Source organism: Hyperolius riggenbachi, chromosome 12 (assembly GCF_040937935.1).
Source record: "Hyperolius riggenbachi isolate aHypRig1 chromosome 12, aHypRig1.pri, whole genome shotgun sequence".
Classification (NCBI taxonomy): Eukaryota; Metazoa; Chordata; class Amphibia; order Anura; family Hyperoliidae; genus Hyperolius; species Hyperolius riggenbachi.
Window position 1 is genome coordinate 220,674,712 of NC_090657.1, and position 26,641 is coordinate 220,701,352.

The 26,641-nt window shown below is 45.8% G+C and overlaps 1 protein-coding gene across 1 annotated transcript in view; it reads right to left on the bottom strand.

The window, feature by feature from the left end:
- MRPL12 (mitochondrial ribosomal protein L12) overlaps positions 1–19,199 on the bottom strand; it is a 35,545-nt gene extending 16,346 nt beyond the window's left edge. Inside the window, exons 1-3 of the mRNA XM_068264475.1 lie at positions 19,028–19,199; positions 15,435–15,612; positions 1,385–1,468 (exon numbers count right to left, since the gene is read on the bottom strand). Coding sequence (XP_068120576.1) covers positions 1,385–1,468; positions 15,435–15,612; positions 19,028–19,089 — 324 coding nt within the window. The 5' untranslated portion in view covers positions 19,090–19,199. The remainder of the gene's footprint in view (positions 1–1,384; positions 1,469–15,434; positions 15,613–19,027) is intronic.
- Positions 19,200–26,641: the final 7,442 nt, after the last annotated feature.

The window sequence follows — 26,641 nt, forward strand, 5'->3', positions numbered from 1 at the left end:
GTGGCCCAGCCGCCCCTGCCCCCGCAAGCTCTCTTGGCCACAAGAGCGAGACGGGAGAGCGCATGCAGCCGCACATGTGCAGACTGACCCCGACTGTATTCTCTAGGAGCCCTTACAGAATACAAAAGGCAGAGGACTACGAGGGAGCAGGCCAGAGGAAGCCCCAGGTATGTAGGATTATTTTGTTTGGTTTTATTTAATCTCTGGTACGCTTTAAAAAAAAAAAAAAAAAAAAGTCAGAAACTCCGCCCCCCCCTGGCTGACGCGTTCCGAAGCTCTAACCACACCCACACCTGCATTGCCACGACGTGTCCCCGCTTTTGCAGTCAACAATCAGGCCGCGCGAGGGGCCACAAGCAGTTATTAACCCTACCGCCCAGCGATCCTGGCAGCACAGACAGCTGTGCATTAATGGTTTTATTTTTAACACTTGGTCCTCTTTAAAGTTGCATTACAGAGGGTGTTATCGCCTCCCTATGCAGCAGGGCATTTCACAGCTTTCCCATTCTTACCTCCGTGGCCAACTGATGTCCCATTACAAGAAGCACAGGCAGCAGAAGGAAAAATACTTCACATTAGTGTCCTTCATGCTTGTGGTTTCTGCAGCACTTTACAGACATTGTACATCGCATACATGCAGGACTACTGTTGCCTGAAATGATCACTTAGGATAGTATTTTGCATGATATCTGAGCTCTGCCAAGCAGACGGGTCTCGCTTCTGCACTTCTCACCGCCATGTCTGATGGGCACAAATGTACTACTCCTTCAGTGACACCATAACCCTAATGGCCAGGAATAGGATCTACTCACCTTCCTGCTGTTCCCCTGACGATCGGCGCTGCCTACCGCTCTGGCCAGCAACCCCACTCGCTCTGAATGGTCTCTGACGAAAGACTGAGAACAGACACTGTCCATTCTCAATAGGCTAGTCGTGGCATCCGCGTAGCCTGTCCATCACTGACGTAATACTCACGCCAATAGCAACACCTCGGTCCCTTCTGAACAGCCCAGAAGCCGGGGGATCTCCAATGGGTTGCAAAAGACCAATGGGAATCCTCAGCAACAGGGAAAATTCTCATTGGTTCATGTTGGCCAAATGAAAGTTCTCCCTGTTGCTAAGCAGAATTGGCCTGCTGCAGCCTATGGCGAGACGCATCCTTCTGCTGGCCTCCGGGCTGTTTGGAAAGAGCCGAGTGGCTGTGGGACAAGTGAGCGGCGATACGTCTGGGCGGACGTGATCCGTGCAGGAGCGGACCGGGAATCCCTCACAGAACCGCTTGTCGTTTCCGTTCTGCATCTGCTCAAGTGTGAACCGGCTCAAACTCTACACGCTGCCATCTCTCTCAATGCCTGTCTTGTAAGGAGTTATGGAGCGGCTTTACCTGGGCTGCTGCGGGCACACCTGCTGGTCCCGCCATCATGGCTCCCATCGGCATCATTCCAACATCCTGAATCTTCAAGGTTTTCTATTTAAAAGACAGAAAAAGAAAAAAAAAAAAAAAAGGATGGAAACTGGTTTAATGAAAAGCATATCAGTGAAGCGAGCCACAAGCACAAGAATTTTAAAAAGCAGTTGAGGTCAAAGAATATGCAAATCATTTCTACTTGATGCAGGATTATGTCAATCCTGTGTGCAAATATATGCAGCTTAAAGAGAAACTCCGACCAAGAATTGAACTTTATCCCAATCAGTAGCTGATACCCCCTTTTACATGAGAAATCTATTCCTTTTCACAGACAGACCATCAGGATGCACGGTATGACGGATATTGTGGTGAAACCCCTCCCACAAGAATCTCTGAGGACCGTGGTACTCCTGGCAGTTTCCTGTCTGTGAACCTTGCTGCATTGTGGGAAATAACTTTACAGCTGTTTCCAACTGCAAAACAAACAAAAAAAAAAAAAACAAAAAAAAAAAACACAAGCAGCTACATCACCTGCCAGCAGTAAAAATGTCACCATGTAATAAATGTCAGAATGTAAAAGATTTTACAAAGAGCAAACACTGACTAAATCATTTATACATAATTATTGTAAAAATGAAGCACTTTTTTATTACATTATTTTCACTGGAGTTCCTCTTTAAAGAGAACCCGAGGTTTTATTTTGGGGGGCAGATGGCTCAGGACATGCCTCTGTGACCCCACACCGCTCTCTGCCCCCCAAGATGAGCAATAATATTTGTCGCCATCTTGGAGTGTAAATACGGGAGAGAGGGATTCCCGGTTCAAAACGCACGCCAAGGGTGTTCCTGCAGGATTTCCAGAGCTGCCATTGGGCAGCTTTCTCTCCCTGGCCACATCCCCTGACGCTCCCCCACCTCCCTGCACGCTGAGAGATAGAATTAATCTCTCCTTTCACCATCGTGACCCAGCAGTCACGAAAACGAAGAAGGTTTTGGCGGCTACCTGATCTGCAGCCCCCCCATCATTTTATGAGCCCACCTCTGCCTCTGATAATGACCGCCTCAGCCGATAGCGTGTACAGTGGCCCCCGACCCACAGGAGATCCTCACAGCTGATCAACTCGGCCCCACGACAGCCAAACGCATCGTATTTACATCAGCCCACAAATTGTTTCTGGGCCATGAAGGGTCCTCATTTTTACAAGTTGGTGTGTGGATTTTGATTGCATTAAAGAGACACTGAAGCAAACTTATTTTGCCTATTTTACCTTATAATTCGCTTCAGTGCTCTAATGCCAAGTAATCCGCCGTGTCCCCGCCGCTAAACAAGGGCTGCAGAGCCCCCAAATGCCGGGGGGGGGGGGGGGGGGCAATCCGGCCGGCATTTCCTGGGAGGGGCAGAGCTTTCAGCTTCAGCTCTGCCCCGCCTGACGTCAATTGCGGCGGTTTGCCGCCTCTCCCACTCTTCCTCCACAGAAAGGGGCGGGAGAGGCGGAGATCCGTGTGGCGATTGATGTCAGGAGGGTCAGAGCTGAAGCTGGAAGCTCTGCCCCTCAGCGCAGCAAAATCCACGACCAAGTTGGAAGAAATCCCCGCTGTTTACACCAATACGGCAGCAGCACCGTAAAGGAGATCGGCGGAGATCGGCGATCCAGGCCCTCTGATTGGCTGGGGATCGCCGGCATCTGATAAGCTAAAGCCTATTAAAGGCGGCGCAGGACAGATCTCCGTCCTGCGCCGCCCACAGCACGGAGGGGAGGGAGGGAAGGGCAGAATAGTGCTGCGGAGAGGGGCTTTGAGGAGCCCCCCCCCCCGCAAAACCCAAGTAGCCGGCGGCGATCAGACCCCCCCAGCAGGACATCCCCCTAGTGGGGAAAAGAGGGGGGGGGGGGCTGAAACACGATCTGTGCTGTGGGCTGAAGAGCCCACGCAGCACAGGTAAGGGGAAAATCCCCTGGTCATCAAGTGGTTAAAGTGAACCCCTGGACTAAAAATCGACTCAGCAGCACTGAAAAGGCTTGGTGTTTCTTTAACAGTTTCACAGCATCAGAACTTAGTTTCTCTTATCCAAGCCTCATTTTTAGCTGCACAAAAGAAAACTGCCTGGGCTTTTTTCCCCTGATTTTGTGCAAAGCATGATGGGATTTCTGATATTGTTGCTCTCGTTCTGTTTTGGTGCAAAAAAAAATTTTCTTACATTTTGAATTTGACATTTGAAGCCTAGTGTGTGCAGCTGGGAGGTGTGATCAGGACACAGGACAGTTGGAACTGTGTCTCCTGCTCCTTGTCACCTCCTTTCAACCAAAAAGATGGCTGCCCCCATGACAAAGAAGGCAGCCCCCATGAATCACAAACACTTGCCTGTTCTTTCAAAACAGGGTGGGTAGAAGATTATATTACCTATCTATTCTAATTAACATAACTAATGTAACTTAATGACAGTATGTTTGTTTAGGCTGAAGTTCCCCTTTAAGGAGCATACACACGCACTACTGTCTGCTGAAAGTCCGCCCAGTGGGAGGGTCTGACAGACCCGTCGTTGGCTTCTGTAGTGTATGTATGCACCTTTAGAGTTTGCCAAACACTCAGGCAGAGATAAATTAAGATGTAATGAGGCTCTAGGCAAGGTAGGAGAATTGGGGCCCCCTTGTGGTCTTTTTGTTAAGCTGAAGTGGAGAGAGGTCGGAGATGGTGGCAGGTGGGCCCCTTGACACCCACTAGGCCCCAAGCACCTGCCTAGGTTGCCTGGTGGATGATACTACTCTGCACACAGGTTAAGTAAACAGAATGTCATCAGGATGGATGGGGTGCCAAACTGAATCAGTTTGAATGAAGATATACTGTATAACTGAGCCTACAATGATGCAGTGTGCCTGTGTGACGACATTTCTAGAGGTCTGGGGGTGGGGCATGATTTGAGAGTGCGATACTGGTAAAATGGGCGTGCCCTAAACCAGGCCAAGGGGGCCGTGCCCTAGACCAGGCCAAGGGGGCCGTGCCCTAGACTTCATATCATGCTGCAAATTGAAATCAAACAGATGAGCTCTATGTCCAATTTTATATCATGTAAGGCAGAACTTTGGGATGGGTTAAACAGATGTAGCTCAACAAGTTTATAAAACATTTTTTAAAGTTAATCTGAAGTGCTTTTTAAATAGAACATACTCTACTAAGAAGAGGGAAGGCTCTGTGTCCTATAGAGCCTTTCCGTCCTACTGCAGGTCTTCCTTGTTCCTCCGCAGGCTCCTCCATTCGAATCTCCCACCGTGGGAGACTTAGGCAGTGTTCGGGAACACTCAGGCTTCCAAAGACAGGCAGCACTGTACTGCGCATGCGCGTGAGAGGGCACTTGCGCAGTACAGAGGGGCCCATCTTCAGAAGCATGAGTGCTTCCACAGGACTGACGAAGCAGTCTCTGGGAGGCTGAACATATAAGGGTTTTTCAGTCCTTTAGCTCCTGATATTTTCCCAGTGGTTCTGTGTCACCATGAGCGCTCTGTGTATTCCGTAGTCTCTGGAAGGAAACCTAACCATTTCACAGACTACTATAAAGAGATGAACTCAAGGGCTTGCCTCTATGTTCAGCACTGTCAGCAATCACCAAGTTACAACAGTGACACCTAGAGGATATAGGTAATATATATTACAGACAGTAATATAACTGCTGTGTAGTTGAAGGGGCACTATGGCAAAAAATTGTAAAACTGAAAATATGCAAACAGACAAATAAGAAGTACGTTTTTTTTTCCAAAGTAAAAATTAGCCATAAATGACTTTTTGCCTATGTTGCTGTCACTTACAGTAGGTAGTAGAAATCTGACAGAAGCGACAGGTTTTGGACTAGTCCATCTCTTCATAAGGGATTCTCAGCAAGGCTTTTATTCTTTATAAAAATATTCCCGAAATAGGATTTAAACAATGATGCTGGCCAGCTTCCCTGCTCGCTACACAGTTTTTTGGCAGTTGGACAGAGCAACTGCCATTCACTAAGTGCTTTTGAATAAATAGATCCCTGAGAATCCCCCATGAAGAGATGGACTAGTCCAAAACCTGTCACTTCTGTCAGATTTCTACTGCCTACTGTAAGTGACAGCAACACAGGAGAAAAGTTATTTATGGCTCATATTACTCTGGAAAAACAAATGTACTTATTTGTATATATGTTTGCACATAATTTAATTTTAAAATGTTTCGCTATAATGCCCCTTTAATGTAGCCACGTCACTGGTACAAGGAAACCGATAACGCTAATGGTGCCCATACACTGTACAATAAAACACATTAAATTTTCCCGTTTACTCCACCAAAACGATTGAATTGAAAGAAAGTTAAAGGGAACCAGAGACGCCAGGAAAGAGATTTTATACATACCTGGGGCTTCCTCCAGCCCCATACGCACGGATTGCTCCCACGCCGCCATCCTCCGCTTCCTGCATCAGCCAGTTCCGGGTCCCGTAGTTTCCGTCAGTCGGCATCAGCACGCGGCCAATTGTCCGCATCACAGGGGCTCCCAGCATACCATTACGTGTGTGGCTGCTTAATGCGAAGCTGCATGCGTACGGGTATGGAGGGAGCCCCTGTGATGCGGACAATTGGCCGCGTCCGCCGGAAGTGACGGGCCCGGTACCGGCTGGTCCAGGAAGCGGAGGATGGCGGCGTGGGAGCGATCCAGGCTTATGGGGCTGGAAGAAGCCCCAGGTATGTATGAAATATTTATTTCATTTTCTAAGTGCGGCGTCTCTGGTTCCCTTTAAGACATTTTTTTTCTTCATCAAGAAAAAATTTTCAATAAAAATCAGATCTGACATGTTGGAAAAATCTTTATATTTAATCTAATGGAATAATTGAATGAGATGATCTATTAAAAAAAAATAAAAATTGGACCACGTATGTGGGCAGCATTAGGGCCCTTCCCCATGAGCAGTTGATAGGCAGTGAAAAGACCATCAAACAACTGCTTGCCGCTGCCTGGCAACTGCTCGGGGGAACATGGGGACCAGCAGGAAAATGGGGAGGCTCTATAGGACCTAGAGCCTTCCCTCTCCTTAGGGGAGTATCAAAAAAAAAAAAAAAAAAAAAAAAAAAAAAAAAAAAAAAAAAAAAAAAAAAAAAAAAAAAAAATCGCACCAGAAAGCGATTGCGCATTTAAAATCGAATCACTATAGTGGAAAAAAACTTCTCATGATTTCTATGATAAAGTAGAAACCCCAGCGATTTAAAAATCACTCGTGATTTGCGATTCAGCTGTGTAGTGGAAAAAGACCTTAAATGTCACTAAATACAACCCAAAGTTCTCACCTACAATGGGGTAGAAATCAATAAAACAGACCAGTGCCTGATACCTCACAACACTGATTGTTTGCAAAGTCACCTTAAAGGGAAGGTCCAAGCAAAATTAAAAAAATGAGTTTCTCTTACCTGGGCTTCTACCAGCCCCATGCAGCCATCCTGTGCCCTCGTAGTCACTCACTGCTGCTCCAGTCCCCCGCTGGCAGCTTGCCGACCTCAGAGGTCGGCGGGACGCATTGCGTACATTTTTATGCATTCCCGCTAGTGCAGGAACATTAACACATACATTTTTACGCGTTAGTGGTTCAATGCATACATGTTTACGCATTGAACCAGTAATGCGTAAAATTGTATGTGTTAATGTTCCTGCACTAGCGGGAATGCATAAAAATGTACGCAATGCGGCCCGCCGACCTCTGAGGTCGGCAAGCTGCCAGCGGGGGACTGGAGCAGCAGTGAGTGACTACGAGGGCACAGGATGGCTGCATGGGGCTGGTAGAAGCAGAACTAGCTGGCGGCGGGGGACTGGAGCAGCAGTGAGTGACTACGAGGGCACAGGATGGATGCATGGGGCTGGTAGAACCCCAGGTAAGAGAAACTCATTTTTTTATTTTGCTTGGACATTCCCTTTAATAAAGAGAACTATTATTCTGTATTTATATAGCACTGACATCTTCTGCAGCACATTAGAGTACATAGTCATGTCACTGACCTCAGAGGAGCCACAATCTAATCCCTACCATAGTCAATGTCCTTCCATATTATTATTAATGTATGTATACAGTACCGGCATCTTCTGCAGCACATTAGAGAGTACATAATCATGTACAGGATGATCTCCCTGTAACTAATTATGTGACTGTGAAAAACAATTGGCTGCACCAGTGATGACAAAAGTAATGTACACATTAGACTGAACTTGCTCAAGGTGGCCATTTGGGGCTCTCTTGGCAGAAAATCTACAGCATACAAGTGTCCGACAAGGTCGCTTAAAGTAAACTTGAAGTGAGAGACGTATGGAAGCTGCCATATTTCATTCTAAACAATACCAGTTGCCTGACTGTCCTGTTGATCTCTTTGGCTGCAGTAGCGGCTGAATTGTACACCTGAAACAAGCATGCAGCTAATGCAGTCACACTTCAGTCTGTGAACCTGAGCTGCATGCTTGTTCAGGGGCTGTGGCTGAAAGTATTAGAAGCAGAGAGTCAGAAAGATAGCCAGGCAACTTGCATGGTTTAAAAAAAAAAATTGTGACGATAAGATGAACAGGTGTATGTTAAGTAATAAACATTAATAACCGGGCTGTTCTACCTGTTTTATTTTGCTGCCTGAAAGTTAATCTTTAAGGCTGGAAATTACAGCTTCTGTCTTGTCAGGAGCTTGTCAGGAATATTGTAAACATCACTGATAGGCAAATTACAGCTATAAAAGTTTTCCTGGCAGAATACATTTTTCTACATATTTCTGAAAGCAGAGGGGGAGAGAAAAGGGTCACTATAGTTCATGTATTTTTATTTAGGGACACTTAAAGAAACTCTGAAGAGAGTCTAATTTTCCTTTTTTTTTTTTTTTTTTTTTAGCAGGCAGTCATGTTAATCAGTATAATCAGTGCTAAAATGCTACTATCCCGCGTCTAATAGTAGCGTTGCAAGCCTCACTTTGAAAGAGGAAATGCTCCATAGCGAGGCTTGCAACCTCATTGACACGCTGAGGGGAGAGCGGCATTAGGGGTAATTAACCCCGCCGCATCCAGCCGCTCAGCTGGCCCAATTAAAGCTCATTTGAGTAACCACTGTGGTTACTCGCGATTAATCCGTGATGAGAAAGGCTAATCGTAACACAAATGTCAATCATGAGCCTGCAGCACAGCGCATGCATGTCGCACTGCCGCCAACAGGTTTTCATTTCCTGCGTCACCCACTGACTTACATTACTTCCGCCGCTGCATTGCCGAAGTACGTCAGTAACGGTGTGGCAGCTAATGAGGTTTCCTCCGTCCTCCTCAGGCATCCGATCCAGGGCTGGTTCCCCCAAACAGCTGACAGGAGTCGCTATGCACATGCGCAGTAGTGGCTGGTGGACATAGCCGAGCCTGATCGGGTACGCGCTACTGCACAGATACAGACAGCATGTGCCTGCGCAGTGAAGCAGACCCCATCGGGTGGGGAGAGCCTCTTTAGGGTCCAGAGACTTTCTCCTCCTCCTCCTGAGGCAAATACCCCCCAGAGGCACTTTTTCTCAGGGCTGTGGAGTCGGTCCAAAAATCCACCGACTCCGACTCCTCAGTTTAGGATTCCTCCGACTCCTCTAATTTGCATATTACAATTTTGTTGATTAAAAGTATGTAACATGAAATTCGTCTCTTAACTGCCAACGCTTAGGAATTTTACAAGACAACTGAAGTGAGAAGGATATGTAGACTACTATATTTATTCCCTTTAGATTAAAACTAGTCCTTGGTAAGAGTACTTGTAAAAAGGCACAAACCGGAACAAAGAACATCTATCAGGCCCTAGGCAATGTAAGTGTGGGTACATGTAAGAATGATGTGCAGGTACTCTGCAGGGGAATGAGGAGATTGTAAACAGACAACACCTCTGTGTTCAATGTGCACAGCATTCTCAGTGGATTCCCTGCAGCTCTGTGGGGAGTGCATATGTAGAGTATAGTACTACTGTGTAACAAAGTAAACCTGAGACAGATGAAATTAAAGTTTTATACATACCTGGGGCTTCCTCCAGCTGCCTTCAGGATAATCAGTCCCTCGTCGTCCTCCTCCACCACCTGGATCTTCTGCTATGAGTCCAGGTACTTGAGCCAGTCAGGCGTAGTGCGCATGCTCACACTCCGCCGCCAGGAGCATACTACACCTGTGCAGCACTATTGCGCAGGTGCAGAATGTTCCTGGCTGTGGGAGCGGCATGCGGCCGGACAGCGCTGACTGGCTGAAGTACCAGGACTCATAGCAGAAGATCCAGGTGGTGGAGGACAGTGAGGCACTGATTAGCCTGAAGGGGGCTGGAGGAAGCCCCAGGTATGTATAAAAACTTTACTTTTCATCCGTCTCAGTTACCCTTTAATTTGTAGTCACCAAATCAAATTTTAATAACATATCAAATTATTTGATTTCATCAGGAAAGGGAGTGCATACATTTGCATAAATCAGCATCAATGCAGAATTATTTCCATCTCGTTGACCATCTCTATTAGTGACACGGCTACACATCAGGCTTTATACTTACAGCATAGATGTTATTTCGTATATATAAGAGATTCCTGTGTACACATCATATATACAGTCACAATCAGATATGTATATCTGACCTTAAAAATACGGGGACTGCTTTATTGAAGCAGCACAAGTAACTAATTTTGATTGGTTTATTTCATTTTTGTGGACTAAGCATAGCTATTACTGTATATATACACATTATTTTTAATGACTATTATCTGAGAAATAGAACATTATCATATTTTCTATATTAATTACAGTTACAAATTCATTAGGAGTCGGTGCATTTTTTCCCGACTCCAGGCACCCAAAATTGCCCGACTCCACAGCCCTGCTTTTTCTTACACGTTTATTCATAAATTGTACTAATAATTTCATAAAACCAAATTTAAAGAGTGTGAGGGTGTGTGTTTTTTTACTGCACCTCCCATGGCCTGGCGGCTGTCTCCATTCATAATAAAGAGGTCCCAGTACAATGCAGTGGTTGGTGCAGCGGCAGTATGTCCGCAGGAAATCGTAGCCGGCGTGCGTGCCCCCTGGTGCCCAAGTGGACATTGTGTGCATGCAGTATGCCTGGGTCAGAGCAGGCAGGCACGCTACATCTTCCCAGGTGAATGCGCGCATACTCCTGTGGACATACTGCAGCTACACACACACGACAGAATTTATTAGGCACCAAGGTATCCTTTAACTCCATTCTACCATATATACTTGCATATAAGCTAAGGTACCCCAAGAAAAAGTTATTGACTCGTGTATAAGCCGTCTCCCCAGTAGCCAGATGTGCCCCCAGTACAAGTCAGCGCCCCTCTCCACAGCCAATGTGCCCCAAGAATTAGACAGCTGTGTCTCAAGATGCCACTAGATGACATCAGAGATATGAGACAGCGAATGCCACACAGGAAGAATACCCAATCATTGCAGCAGCACACTCTACACACCGTGTTGCAGGGGATCGGGGGCCACGGGCAAAGCAGGGAGTCAGCTGGCAAGTGCACAAACCTTTCGCTCCTCTGAAGTTAAAATCTGCTCCACCATGTGTTCTGCTTCACTGACTCGCATATAAGCAGAGGGTATACTTCAGAGTTCGCCAGACTTGCTCACACTTTACAATGCATTTTATATACAACGCTGTGGAGTACCTCCCATCACAGAAACTGGGCCATATTGCTTTCATTGTAGCCAGGCTGAACTCCAACAGCCTGTTAAAATTAGAAACCGTTTTCATTTAAACCTGAAATTGTGTATTTCAAATTCCTGAGCAAGAGCTCTCTCCCCTCCGTCGTGACATCAGCCGCTGCCTTTGCACCTTTATGAAAATATGAAGATCAGATTGACTGCTAGAGTCGCCTTGCTGGTGTATACATGGTTCTCTGCCAACTGTCTGCCGTGCTTGTGAGGGCTGATGCAGACCTAGAGCGCTTTTCAAAACGCTAACTTTCGCAAACGCTGCATTTCTGTGGCAATTCAGCCTCAATATTAAAGGACTTACGAGGCGAAATGCGCAAAAAAAGTTAATCACTTGCCTCATTTTTTAAGGCACGGAGGACGCTGTCTGCGCCGATCCGCCGGGTCCCCCCGCTCATTAGCCCCCCGGGCCGGCTGCCGACCCCACAGCCCGGGTCAGGCTCTCTCGCCTCTCCTAAGATGGCCACTTGCACTGGCCGCGGCTGCGCAGTCCGCATAGCCGCGAGTGCGGCTGCGCAGCTCTAGGGCCAACCCTCTCCCCCCACCCCCCGATCCACACCACGTGAAAAATCACTCTAGAAAGCGGTAGAACAGAGTGATTTTTTTTTTTTTTTTTTCTTTTTTTTTTACAAAAAAACTGTACACTTGCAGCTTAAAGAGGAACTCCAGTGAAAATAATGTAATAAAAAAAAAAAAAGTGCTTCATTTTTACAAGAATTATGTATAAATGATTTAGTCAGTGTTTGCTCATTGTAAAATCTTTCCTCTCCCCCATTTACATTCTGACATTTATTACATGGTGACATTTTTTACTGTGGGCAGGTTATGTAGCTGCTGCTAGCTGTTTTGGCTGTTAGAGACAGCTGTAAACAGCTATTTCCTGTCTGTGAACCTTGTTACATTGTGGCAAACTGTCAAAAGTACCGCGGTCCTCAGAGCTTCTTGTGGCAGGGGTTTCACCACAATATCAGTCATACAGCGCCCCCTGATGGTCTGTGAAAAGCAATAGATTTCTCATGTAAAAGGGGGCATCAGCTACTGATTGGGATAAAGTTCAATTCTTGGTTGGAGTTTCTCTTTAACTGCACAAAAAATAAAAATTGCTACACAAAACGATCCAAAAATCGCTAGGCATAACTAAAAAACCGTTAGGCACATGCCTAGAATCACTTCGAAAAACGCTGAGCATTTGCAATTACACTAGCTCTTTTAGGTGTTAACCAGAGATCTGACCAGGGCTATGGAGTGGGTACAAAAATCATCCCACTCCGGACTCCAAGTACCCAAAACTGCTCCGACTCCACAGCCCTGCTCCTGGCAGCAGTCAGTGAGGGGCGGAGAGAAGACAGTACACTAAGTTTACACACTAGATATTATCCTGTATAGAAGACATAAAATATAACTTAATATGAAGATTAAAATAAAATTACTGGAAGCCTATAGAACGGCTGCTATTTTACAAATAGAACTGAGTAAATACAGAGATTGTGGGTACTAAGGCAAGCATAAAAGTAAGAAGGTGAGGTATTGGCCTCACCCACCCATCAAATCTGCACTGTAAGGCTTATATCTAAAAACACTACCCCCAACAACCCAACATGTTTCACTTCCATAAAGGTAGCTTTATCAAGGGAAAGTCCTGCATGCTAGAGTGCAAATAAACAATATACAAAATTCAGTTCATAGTAACAGCATAGTGGCTGTATAGTAGCAGCCACTATGCTGTTACTATGAACTGAATTTTGTATATTGTTTATTTGCACTCTAGCATGCAGCACTTTCCCTTGATAAAGCTTCCTTTATGGAAGTGAAACATGTCGAGTTGTTGGTGGGGGTAGTGTTTTAGAAGGCCAATACCTCACCTTCTTACTTTTATGCTTGCCTTAGTACCCACAATCTCTGTATTTACTCAGTTCTATTTGTAAAATAACAGCCGTTCTATAGGCTTCCAGCAATTTTATTTTAATCTTCATATTAAAAGTTATAATTTATGTCTTCTATACAGGATAATATCTAGGGTGTAAACTTTATGATTCAGGTATTTGTAAATTGTTAAAGACAGTACACTACCAAGATGATTTCTGAAAGCTGTCATTTTAACGCACTAGATAAGATTTTCTTTTTACTCAAAAGTTTTTATTACACTCAAAGCATTTCTGCCTTCAATACATAATGAATAAAACCAGTTATGAATAAAATGCAAAAAAAACTGTACTTTGGGGTACTTGTAATTTCTAAATTACCGCATATACTCGCAAGCTGAATTTTTGACCCCCCAAAAGTGGGCCAAAAGTTGGGGGGGGGGTCGGCTTGCTTGCGAGTCACGTTGGCCGGTGGTCGTAGTGCGCTCCACCCCCCCACCCCCCCCCCGCCGCTGCTATTAGCTTACCCTGCGGCTGCCGGCTTCCAATAGTCCCCTCTCCGTCTCCCGGGCATGTAAATAGATCACAGCAGCTCGCTCCACGGCGGCTGCTGTGTGATGACAGGATTCGAAGCTGTAGGCAGAGCGGTTTCCATAGCAACGGCGATACACATCGCCGTTACAGGAAACTGCTCTCCCTACAGCTTCCTGTCATCACACAGCAGCCGCCGTGGAGTGAGCTGCTGTGATCTATTTACATGCCCGGGAGACGGAGAGGGGACTATTGGAAGCCGGCAGCCGCAGGGTAAGCTAATAGCAGCGACGGCCGCGGGGGACAGGGGTTGCTTGAGGCGGGGGCACTATACTAGCCATGGGGGGCACTAAACTAGCCATGGGGGGCACTAAACTAGCCATGGGGGGCACTAAACTAGCCATGGGGGGCACTAAACTAGCTATGGGGGGCACTAAACTAGCTATACTGGGCACTATACTAGCCATGGGGGCACTATACTAGCTATACTGGGCACTATACTAGCCATACTGGGCACTATACTAGCTATGGGGGGCACTATACTAGCTATGGGGGGCACTATACTAGCTATAATGGGGCACTATACTAGCCATGGGGGGCACTATACTAGCCATGGGGGGCACTATACTAGCCATGGGGGGCACTATACTAGCCATGGGGGGCACTATACTAGCCATGGGGGGCACTATACTAGCCATGGGGGGCACTATACTAGCTATACTGGGCACTATACTAGCTATACTGGGCACTAAACTAGCTATAATGGGGCACTATACTAGCTATGGGGGGCACTATACTAGCTATGGGGGGCACTATACTAGCTATAATGGGGCACTATACTAGCTATAATGGGGCACTATACTAGCTATAATGGGGCACTATACTAGCTATACTGGGCACTATACTAACTATGGGGGGCACTATACTAGCTATACTGGGCACTATACTAACTATGGGGGGGCACTATACTAACTATGGGGGCACTATACTAGCTATAATGGGGCACTATACTAGCTATACTGGGCACTATACTAGCTATACTGGGCACTATACTAGCTATGGGGGGCACTATACTAGCTATACTGGGCACTATACTAGGGCACTATACTAGCTATACTGAGGCACTATACTAGCTATACTGTGGCACTATACTAGCTATACTGGGGCACTATACTAGCTATACTGGGGCACTATACTAGCTATACTGGGGCACTATACTAGCTATACTGGGGCACTATACTAGCTATACTGGGGCGCTATACTAGCTATACTGGGGCGCTATACTAGCTATACTGGGGCGCTATACTGGGGCACTATACTAGCTATACTGGGGCACTATACTAGCTATACTGGGGCGCTATACTAGCTATACTGGGGCGCTATACTAGCTATACTGGGGCACTATACTAGCTATACTGGGCACTATATTAGCTATACTGGGCACTATATTAGCTATACTGGGCACTATATTAGCTATACTGGGCACTATATTAGCTATACTGGGCACTATATTAGCTATACTGGGCACTATATTAGCTATACTGGGCACTACACTAGCTATACTGGGCACTACACTAGCTATACTGGGACACACTGGGGGGGGGGGGGGGGGGGGAGAAATCACACGGCCAGCATTTCCTACCCCCGGCTTATATGAGGGTCAATCATTTTTTCCTGGTTTTTCAGGAAGAAGTTGGGGGGTCGGCTTATATGCGGGTCGGCTTGCTTGCGAGTATATACGGTAATAATAATACTTATGCACAAAGGCAAATATGATAACCGCATGACATATAAAAAGTAGGGAAACATGTTTTTATGGAATATTATTGTCAGGGTTTTATACCGCTTTAAAGGGAAATGCATACTTGTACCCCCCCCCAATCACTTCCATACAGAGTGAACTTGCTCTAATGTTGATGTCCTACCTTAAGCAGTTCATTGAGGTCAGAGACTTCCAGCAGAGTGAGGGCTGCTATCTCATCCACCAGGTGCTGGATCTTTGGTGGGTATTGTTTTGAGGCATTGTCCAGAGCCGGTATGGGCAGAGGTTCACTCCTGAGTGTGCAGGATGTCCGTAGATACCTCACCGCCGATATCTCAAACCTGCCAGACAAAACAGCATTGGCTAAGTTATAACAACAACAAATTAGCATCAAGAACAAAACTCTACGTTTAACCATTATTGCTTAGAAGGAAATAAATATGGCAGCCTCCATGTCCATCTCGCTTCAGTTGTCCTTTAACAGGTCCAGTAATAGCAGCCGGAGCCCAAATCACATTAAAGTGGACCTGAACTCAGAACTTTCTCTCTGTTCTAAAAGATAAGCAACAGCATAATAACCTTTAAAGAAAACATTTCTTTGATACAGCTGATACAAATCCTACAATAAAAATGCAGCGTCCACTTCCTGCTTTCATGATGTGTTTACAAATTAGCTACTCTGCTGAGGAAGCCAGCTGACAGAGCTGAGAGATAAAATTACAGTTGTGATTAGTCACAGATAAGGGGGTAATTAGACAGCCTAAACTCTTTAAAGAGAACCAGAGATCCTGTAAAGAAAAGAAGTTATACATACCTGGTGCTTCCTCCAGCCCTATACGCACGGATCGATCCCACGCCGCCGTCCTCCGCTGCCCGCAGCTATGAGAACCCGGGACCCCGCTCTGCCATCAGTCGGACTCAGTCTAGCGTAGCAGAGTTGCGCTCTTTGCGCATCGCTGCAGGAATGTATGGAGAGATACGTAGAGGGCACACTTCTCCTGCTCCGATTACGTCAGCTGGTCCTCGTAGTTGCGGGCAGCGGAGGACGGCGGCATGGGATCGATCAGTGCGTATGGGGCTGGAGGAAGCCCCAGGTATGTATAACCTCTTCTTTACAGGATCTCTGGTTCCCTTTAAAATACATACAGGATGCATTTCCCTGGGTTTTCCTTCTGTTCTGTGCAAGAGTTCAGGTCCACTAGGCATAGTGTGTACAGTAGGACTAGATTAGAAACAAGAAACCTGCTGAATGTATGGCCACACTCATAGCTCCCTCTTTTGGGAGGAACCCAATCCCGTCCCTCTTTCTCCCTCATTTGTCCCCCATTCAGGACTCGTGCAGATGTTTAACCACTTCCCTTCACCCGGGACAAGTGACTACGACCCTTCAAAATGCCATATCTCCGTGCAGGGAGCTACTACATCCCGAACCGCTCGCTCCCCACCCCCACGTGCGTTACTGCCGCTAATCGTTAGCCAGGAGATCAATAAATGGGAACAGTTCCCATTCATTGATCTAAGTCCCCGCATGAATGACCGCAGCCGTCTAAGAGATGACACCGCCGTTAAAAAAAATACATACCTTTGGCTTTGTGTCGTAATACTACGCATACGGAAGTTATGCGCAAGGACATCTTGTGGCCAAATAGTAAGATTACATTTACACTTGTTTTTTTTAAGAACATTTTGGGTAAAAAAAATAAAAATGTATGGCAAGAGGGTATACTACTGTTACTTTATAAATTATGGGCTTGTATTAGGGATGGACGCAAAACTGAAAAAAATGCACCTTTATTTCCACATAAAATATTGCCGCCATACATTGTACTAGGGAAAAAATTTAAACGTTTCAATAACCTGGGCAAATAAAATGTGTGAGTTTTAATTACGGTAGCATGTATTATTTTAAAACTATAATGGCCCAAAATTGAGAAATAATGAATTTCTTCCATTTTTTTTCTTTTTCCTATTAAAACATTTAGAATAAAGTAATTCTTAGCAAAAAGTACCCTCCGCCCCCTCCCCCAAGAACGCTTAATTGATAAAAACAAGATATATAGATTGTTTTGCTGTGATTAGTAATAAAGTTATATGCAAATGAATGGAAGGAGCGCTGACAGGTGAAAAGCCATTGGAGGTGAAGTGGTTAATTCACTCTAAACTTTATTCCCGTTCTTTAAATTGATATATTATTTTAAATTGTTAATATGGAGGAAAATGAGCCAGGATAGAAAGGACCAGTGTGGTTTTAATTAAAAAAAATTCTTATGAAATCTTTATGGCATGCCTGACTGGGGGGCATGGCAGGGGTATGGCTTAAAACAGACCCAAACTCAAAACTTCCTCTCTGATCTGTAAGTTGCACAAAAGCATAACCAAGAAAAAACATAGTTTAAAAAAAAAAATTCTTTGTTACAGCTGATACAAAACCTAAAATAAATCTACAGTGTTTCTACTTCCTGCCTTCTTGTAAGCAGACATAGGGTTCACATTCTGTGCTTTCAAATGAGCTTATATGCCATGGCAGTCAGGTGACACAGAGAGAAATCAATTTACAACTTGTGATTAGACAGGCTAAAACATACATACATACATACGTTTTTCCCTGTGCAAGAATTCAGGTCTACTTTAATTGTCGCCCTTATCTCAAAAAGTTGGAAGGTATGGACACACTCATTTGGTAGTTTGCCACCAATAATTACAAGAAACATTTCCATATGGGGTTTAGTCACTTAAAGTGGATCCAAGATGAAAAACTAACTAGAATAAAGTGACTTGTGTATATGTATATATATATATATATATATATATATATATATATATATATATATATATATATATATATATATATATATATATATATATATAGTTCACAGCAAATCTAGCTACAGACAGCTTCTCAATAGAATAGGATTATTTATTTCTGTGATACAATGACAGCAGCCATGTTTGTAAACATTACAAACAGGCAAGCTTATCTGCATCTTCAGTGAAACAAACCTACTCCCCCCCCCCCCCCTCCTCCTACCCTCTGCCTCTGAAATCTCTGGCTAGTAATACCTCCCCCTCCTCCTGCCCAGACTGAGCTCCCATGAGCCCTTGCTACTGCCGAGGCTCTCTAAAAAACTGTGGGCGAGGCTTATTTAGTTTATAGGGAATTAGAGTATTAAAACAAAAACTAAAAAGTATTTGGCTTGAGGAATGCCCTATAAACAATAGGAAAGGAACACAATTATGCAATGAGTAAAAGTTCATCTGGATCCACTTTAACTAAACTAGCACTGATATTACTCTGGAACAGAAGATCTGAGCTATCAGATGTGATTTCCCTCAGGAGGTCTGTGGGTAGAGCAGGGACTGGTTATTCTGTAGTGACTCCTGTCAGAAGATCTGTGCACAGTGCTGACATCACCAACAAGATGGCAGCTCCCATGGTGTCATAAGAACAAACAGCACAAATCATCCATAGTAAATACTGATTATATAGAAATAATGTGAAGCCTGATGAAAAGGTTTGCTCTGCAGATGGGAGGAGCTGCTTGTAATATGCAGTGTGTGTGCTGGGCCTGGTGATAGGAAAGCATAGCCTGCTGCAGGGTGTGCAGAGCAGCCCTCACCACTGATGACCTTACCCCCCTCTCCACACAATGGTACAGTCCGCTCACTACTTGCAGGGTGTGCAGAGCAGCCCTCACCACTGATGACCTTACCCTCACTCCCCCCCTCCTCCACACATTGGTACAGTCCGCTCACTACCTGCACAGGCTGGAGGCGGTGCTCGTGGCTCTCAGGCAGCAGCGGGCGGCGGGGTGGAACATGACGGCAACGGATCTTCCCGGCACTCAGCAGCCACTCTGTCACCGGCTCCAGCACATGGAGTCCTCCACACTGTGACCTACCCGGCGTACACCGCGCCTGCCAGGGAACTCTGTCAACAAGCAAAACTTTATTCATAACACCACCTGTCCCGTGCATGCGGCTCAATAGGCAGTAGGAAGTGACGTAAAGGGGAAAGAGTGTCAGCATACAGCCATATCTACTGTGGGCAACTGGCTGATATATGCACGACACGTGATGCGTGACAAGCATGGTTTTTTTTTTTTTTTTTTTTTTTTTTTTTTTTAGCCTCAGATTTTAGGAGTGATTAAAAAGTCTACCCCTGAATCGGGGAAAGAGGGTTGGGTGGTTGGAAGGGTAGACTACCTCCTCCTTTGAAGTTTCTGAGGCCCTATATATTGAAAAATGCAATAAATGATTCAGGATACTAACTTTTATGTTAATTTTCCTAGTTTTTGGCTTCAGAAACACTTCACATATCTATATATTGTTGTATTGGTCTGTAGCCCCGCCCTCCCAGGAACGTTTAGCCTAGGCTGTTTAGCTATGTGGAATTCTCTTCCCAGACTATTCTAAGAGACCGGGGGCCATATGCAATTGTCTTTTTCTCCTGCGTTTTCTCCTAGGAGATCATTTTCAACTTCTTTTTAATATGATTTTTCAGCACCTTGCAATGGAAAAAGTACTATCAAAGTCTTTTGAGTATATTCTTGCTTTCTGGGGGAATTTTATTGACAAGGGACCACATGCAATTCTCTTTTTCACCGGAGTTTTCTCCTAGGAGATAATTTTTTCATCTTCAATTTTAAATAACTTTCCAGCACTTTACAACTGAAAAAGTACCAAAAGTAGGTGAAAAAGTACTATCAAAATTATTTTGAGTATTTTCTTGCTTTCTGGTGACTTAAAAGGCATTTTATTGACAAGTTGACATTTTATTGACAACCTGGGAGAAAACTCAGGAGAACAAGGGAATTGCATATGGGCCAAGGTGTAAAAAAAAAATACCTCCAAGGAGAAAACTCAGAAGGAAAGGTTAGTTGCATATGGGCCCAGGGGTTATTTTCACTGGCTTCGGAACTCTCAGTAAACAAATATTCTGCGGTGATGCACCTGACAGGGTTAAAGATATTGCCACCTGCGCACCATGGTTTATTAGTGCTACTGTACAAGTGTGACATCTACAGGCGCCTGTACAGTGTGAACACGCTCATACATGGGGAGGGGAGCACAACAGCGAAGATGAAGAGAGTTCCTGCAGCGGAGGGGATGTGGAAGATCAGAGAAGTCTCTAGAGCAGGCTACAGGCTCATTCACAAGAGCTGGAATCAGTGCAATTCAATACAATTGCATTGCATTAGCGATACAGTTCGATTATATTGCAGGGAGAGGTGGCAGCACTTCCTAAAGCAGGCTGCATGTGAAATAGGACTACCAGCATAGGCGTGCAGGCAGGGGACACATCTGGTTTGTGTACACATTGAACACATGAATTAACTTAGAATAATATGCTGAGTTGATGCAAGTTTTATGCAGCTAATCCAATACAGCAAATGGCTTCGGTTGGTCCTTTTCCAAAAAGGACCAACCCAAGCCATCTGCTGTATTGGATTAGCCTTATTACAAGCCACATAAATTTACATAGACTTAGGCCTCTTTTCCATGGACAGTTCAACTGTGTGCTCAGCAAGAAGTTCCCAGGCAGCAGTGAGCAGTACCCAGGCAGCAGTGAGAGCAGTCAGGGCCTGAGCCCACTAATGCAGTTGTACGCAGTTGTGTCCGCTTTCTTTTCAGCATCTGTAACATTGATGTGTTACTGAAAAGCGGACACAACTGCATTAGTGGATTCAGGCCTTAAGCAGGCAGCAGTGAACAGTTGTGAGAGTTTGAGAGGCATTTCACTGCCTATCAAACTTGCATTATCTCAGAATTTTTCTCGGATGTTTCTCGAAAAAACGGGATAATCGTTCGAATTTCTTGATAAAAAAAAAATATTTTCAACTTTCATTCGATTCGATCATTTAGATTGAAAAAAAACGGGAAAATGGAACGTTTTTATTATATCGTGTATGGGCACCATAAGACTTACTTTTTCTCCCTGAAAAGTGGGGAAAATAGTCACTGCTTATTATATTCCAAATGCAGGGAATTCCTGACTTGTGAACGCTGCCAATACCAACCTCCAACCCGCCGCAATGTCAGGGACGCCCTGTACTGTGCCCATGCAGAGGAGGACACAGGAGGACACAAAAGGGCATAGAGGACAACACATAGGAGACTGGTCACAGGGTGACACAAGAGGTACAAAGGGGGTATAATCCACAAGATTCCCCCTCACCAGGGATGCATCAGGTTTAATATATATTCTCTTCCTGTTTTTTTCCTCTAAACCTAGGTGCATCTTATGGTCAGGAGCGTCTTATAGTCCGAAAAATATGGTAAATAACAACAACAAACATTTGTAAAGCGCTTTTCTCCTGTAGGACTCAAAGTGCATAAGCATGGCTCAGATCTGTAATTGTGTGATTGGTACATTTTGTTACAGAGGAAGAATTCTACAAGTCTGCAAATTGCAGGATAATTAGGTGGCTTTTTAGTCTGGATTTGCATAACTCCAAGGATGGGACTATCTTTACTGGGTGTGGTAGGGAATTCCAAAGGGTAGGGGCAGCATGACAGAAAAGCTCTGGCACCAAAGGTTTTGAGGTGCACTCTGGGAGTGACCAAGTTTATGGATCCTGCTGATCTGAGGTCGTTAGAGGTGTGGTGCAGTTTCAGCAAGTCCTTCATGTTTCCACGGCCCAGCTTTCTGCCTCCGTAGAAGCATGAAACGGCCGTTGGGCATCCTCTGCCTAGCACCCACGCTAGCTGTCTTTCACCTGTGCAATGGTATGGGACTTGCTTACTTGGACATAATCATCCGTTTATCTGAAGTGTTCATGTGATTGCACAATAAACAGAAAGCAGTTCCGACATTCCACTCCTCTTTGTTATGCCAAATAACGTAAAACATTATTTGGCTGTAGGGCCGGACCTCCCCCAGCCTGGCAGGCTAGCAGGGTATGCCGAGCGGCACAGGGAGCTTTTATAGTTAGCAGGCAAATGATGGAAAATGGAAAGCTGGCACTGCTGCAGGTGTTCAATTTATTGCTACAACATCATGAAGTGCAGATGTGCAAATGTACAACATCGAAAAAAATTGCAATAGGTGAAGCACATACCCTGTGAGAAGAGGCGTGTGTGTCGCACAATGACGTATATGTGTCAATACGTACGCGCACACGTTGCGGAAGTATGGGCGGCGCTACCACCGGAAGTGACGCTACACGCTGGCTCTGGATGATATATAACCAGAAGCCATTGCCCGCATGACTGTAGCCTCCGTAGAAGCGCTGTTTAGCGTGAAACGGCTGTCAGGCATCCAGGGCCCAGAGCCGGAACAAGGTCCTCCAGCACCCAAGGCTGAGACACCAAAGTGCGCCCCTCCATCCCTCCCACCCCAGCTGTCACACACTGATTACTATTAGACTAAGAGGGCCACAGGGCCCACAACCTCCCCAACACCTTAATATCTAGTTATCTGGCTTGCAGGCACTGCCATGTATCCCCTTTTCTTATTTCTTTCTGCTTCAAAACACAATTAGGAATGACAGCTGAATGAATTCTGCGCCCCCTCCTACACTGCGCCCTGAGGCTGGAGCCTCTCCAGCCTATGCCTCGGCCCGGCCCTGCCAGTGCCCAGCACCCACCACCACCCACCCCTCTTCTCACAGGGTATGTGCTTCACCTATTGCAATTTTATTCGATGTTGTACATTTGCACATCTGCACTTCATGATGTTGTAGCAATAAATTGAACACCTGCAGCAGTGCCAGCTTTCCATTTTCCATCATTTGCCTGTTATCAGAACTTTAAGCTTGAGCACGCTAAAGAGGGTGTCAAGAAGAGGCATACCTGAAGTCCTCTTACATCTACTGCAAGTCCTGGTGTTGAGTGGTAGGTGCTTGCCACTGTAGTGCCAACCTCCTGTCTTCTTCTGTTTGTACATAGCTTTTATAGTTACCTGCTGTGTACGCTGAACCAGCTTCCGCACTTCATCCATCCGCCACGTTGATGGAAAAGACCACCAGGCGGCGCTGTACCACTGACACTATCCTCTGAGCCCCAATCACTAGAGATAGGCCGAACGGTTCGCCGGCGAACGGTTCCACGCGAACTTCGGTGGTTCGCGTTCCGCTGGCGAACCTTTGCGGAAGTTCGGTTCGCCCCATAATGCACCTTGAGGGTCAACTTTGACCCTCTACATCACAGTCAGCAGGCCCAGTGTAGCAAATTAGGCTACACTAGCCCCTGGAGCCCCACCCCCCCTTATATAAGGCAGGCAGCGGCGGCCATTACGGTCACTCGTGTGCTGCCTGCGTTAGTGAGAGTAGGGCGAGCTGCTGCAGACTGTCTCTCAGGGAAAGATTAGTTAGGCTTAACTTGTTCCTGGCTGGCTGCATACCTGTTCTGTGAACCCACCACTGCATACCTGTACTGTGAACCCACCACTGCATACCTGTTCAGTGAACCTGCCACTGCATACCTGTGCTGTGAACCCACCACTGCATACCTGTTCTGTGAACCCACCACTGCATACCTGTGCTGTGAACCCACCACTGCATACCTGTTCTGTTCAGTGAACCTGCCACTGTATACCTGTACTGTTCAGTGAACCCGCCACTGCATACCTGTTCTGTTCAGTGAACCTGCCACTGTATACCTGTACTGTTCAGTGAACCCGCCACTGCATACCTGTTGTGTTCAGTGAACCCACCACTGCATACCTGTTGTGTTCAGTGAACCCGCCACTGCATACCTGTTGTGTTCAGTGAACCCGCCACTGTATACCTGTTCAGTGAACCCACCACTGCATACCTGTTGTGTTCAGTGAACCTGCCACTGCATACCTGTTCTGTGAACCCACCACTGTATACCTGTTCTGTTCAGTGAACCCGCCACTGCATACCTGTTGTGTTCAGTGAACCTGCCACTGCATACCTGTTCTGTGAACCCGCCACTGTATACCTGTTCTGTTCAGTGAACCCGCCACTGCATACCTGTTGTGTTCAGTGAACCCGCCACTGTATACCTGTACTGTTCAGTGAACCCGCCACTGCATACCTGTTCAGTGAACCCGCCACTGCATACCTGTTGTGTTCAGTGAACCCACCACTGCATACCTGTTGTGTTCAGTGAACCCACCACTGCATACCTGTTCAGTGAACCCACCACTGCATACCTGTTGTGTTCAGTGAACCCGCCACTGCATACCTGTTCTGTTCAGTGGACCCGCCACTGTATACCTGTTCAGTGAACCCACCACTGCATACCTGTTGTGTTCAGTGAACCTGCCACTGCATACCTGTTCTGTGAACCCGCCACTGTATACCTGTTCTGTTCAGTGAACCCGCCAATCACATGCAATAGAGGAGGATTCTAGGAGTGCAGCGCTGTGGGTGTATGGAGAGGAGAAGTCCACCGTCCGGGAACAGGTAACTATAATACTGCTCCCTGCGCTGCTCTGCATGACCTTATTAGGCAGAACAATGGCTGAGGTTAAAAGCTGTGATCACTGTGATTGGCTCACAATAATCGCAGGGTCATGAGCCAGCTCCGCTATCAGACAGTTGAATGAGCGGCTATCACGGTGGGAGTGTGCACCGGGAACAGGTGAAATCTACATCCTGTCAGAGACTGACTGCCACAAACAGGACGTAGATTTTACGTACATCCGTTCTGAAAGGGTTAAAGTGTACCCAAGGTGACATGATGAGATAGACAGTTGCAAGCATACAAATAACTAGGCTGTTTTTTCCCCCTTCTTTTTCTGCCCGAAAGAGTGAAGCATTTAAGTATGGAAGCGACAGCTTCTCTCCAGTGACGTAACCCTTACTGATAAGGAATTACAGCCATAAGACTCTTACCTGGCAGAGAACAGCTTCTGAGTGCAGGAAATAAAGGACAATAGCTTGTATTTCAGCTCTGGGACACAGAGATCATTAAGACTGTATTATTCATATGAGACAGTAAGGGCTCTTCCACACTTGGACGTTGCATTTGATGCAATGTTATGGTCGCACAACGTGCCCCTAACGCAACGCATGTCACTTTTAAAGTGTGACGTTAAATAGCCGTGTTGTGTCTCGTAGTGCGTCAAAAACATTACTGAGCATGTGCAAACAGTCCAACATAATAACGCAGAGAACGCACAGCATGCAGCACTTTCTAAATATTGCTACACGTTACACACAACGCAACATGTGCACTGCGAATGTCGCACAGACTTTGTGTTACTGTGCGTTAGTCTGTGTTATTACTTTTTATAACCTGCGACCTTAACGTCGCACTGTGAAAGAGCTCTAAAACATTAAACCTACTTTAGCTTTTAAAAAGAAAATAAAACTGAGGAATTCTAAAAATAATAAATAAATAAAAATCATTTACAGGTATAGGAGGAGAGATACAATTGTTTATCACATCATATTACTATCACCTCGGGTTTCCTGTAAAATATACAGAATGTGGAAAAAAGGTTGTAACTGGCGCATGCACAGTCTACTCTGCGCTCCCTTGTGGATGGCATTTCCAAACAGCTGTGCATAGGAGCTGTGGCTGAGAGCGTCCTGGGCATGCACAACTCTAAAGCAATCATTACTGCACATGCCCAGGGTGCATCCAGCAATGGTGGCTGATGCGGCTGTGCACAAATCTGCAGATTCTTGGATCGCTCCACACGCAATGGAAACTGTTCCATTGCTGTGCACTGGTTTCAGGACACCCCCGGTGCGATCAGGACCTGTAGCTGCATCGCACCGCATGTAATGAATCAGGCCCATAATGTCAACTGAAGTTAAAAAAACCCAGATACTGCGAATCAGTTCTTTGCTGAGCGCCGTCATAGCAGCAATGCTATGCTGCGTGCTCCACATAACAATAATTCAGGGCTCCGGCGGTTTTTCAGACCCCAAATTACATATCCCTTTGAGCTGCGACAATTTGGAGGGGGAATAGTATTTAACGCCACCGGGGAGTTTAGCCGCAGCAGGGAGAGCCGTCTTATGGTCCTCGTACTCCGATACTTACCTATTGAAAAGGTCCTACAGTGCCTTCCCGATCCTCTCATTCTAGCGCTGTCACCCCCGGTTGCAGCATCCGTCCGTTTGGTTGAATACTGCTATGTGCTGCTGCGGGAGGCCTCAGAAGTCTTCCGGAGCCAGAGTGCTCCTGAGGACGGGAGGCTACATACCTTGCATGCTCATACAGGCGCAGTACGGAGCTGCCCATCTTCGGGAGCACTTGGACTCCGGACTTTTAAGTCTCCAGTGGCGGCAGATTGAAACAGGTGACAGCGCTGGAACGGGCGGCCCGTGAGCGGAACAGAAAGGCTCTGTAGGACCCAAAGCCTTCCCTCTCCAAAGGTATCTTTTTTTATTATTTCAGTTGACATTGGCTTTAAAGAGTAACTGTCGCAAAAATCTTAAAATTTAAAAC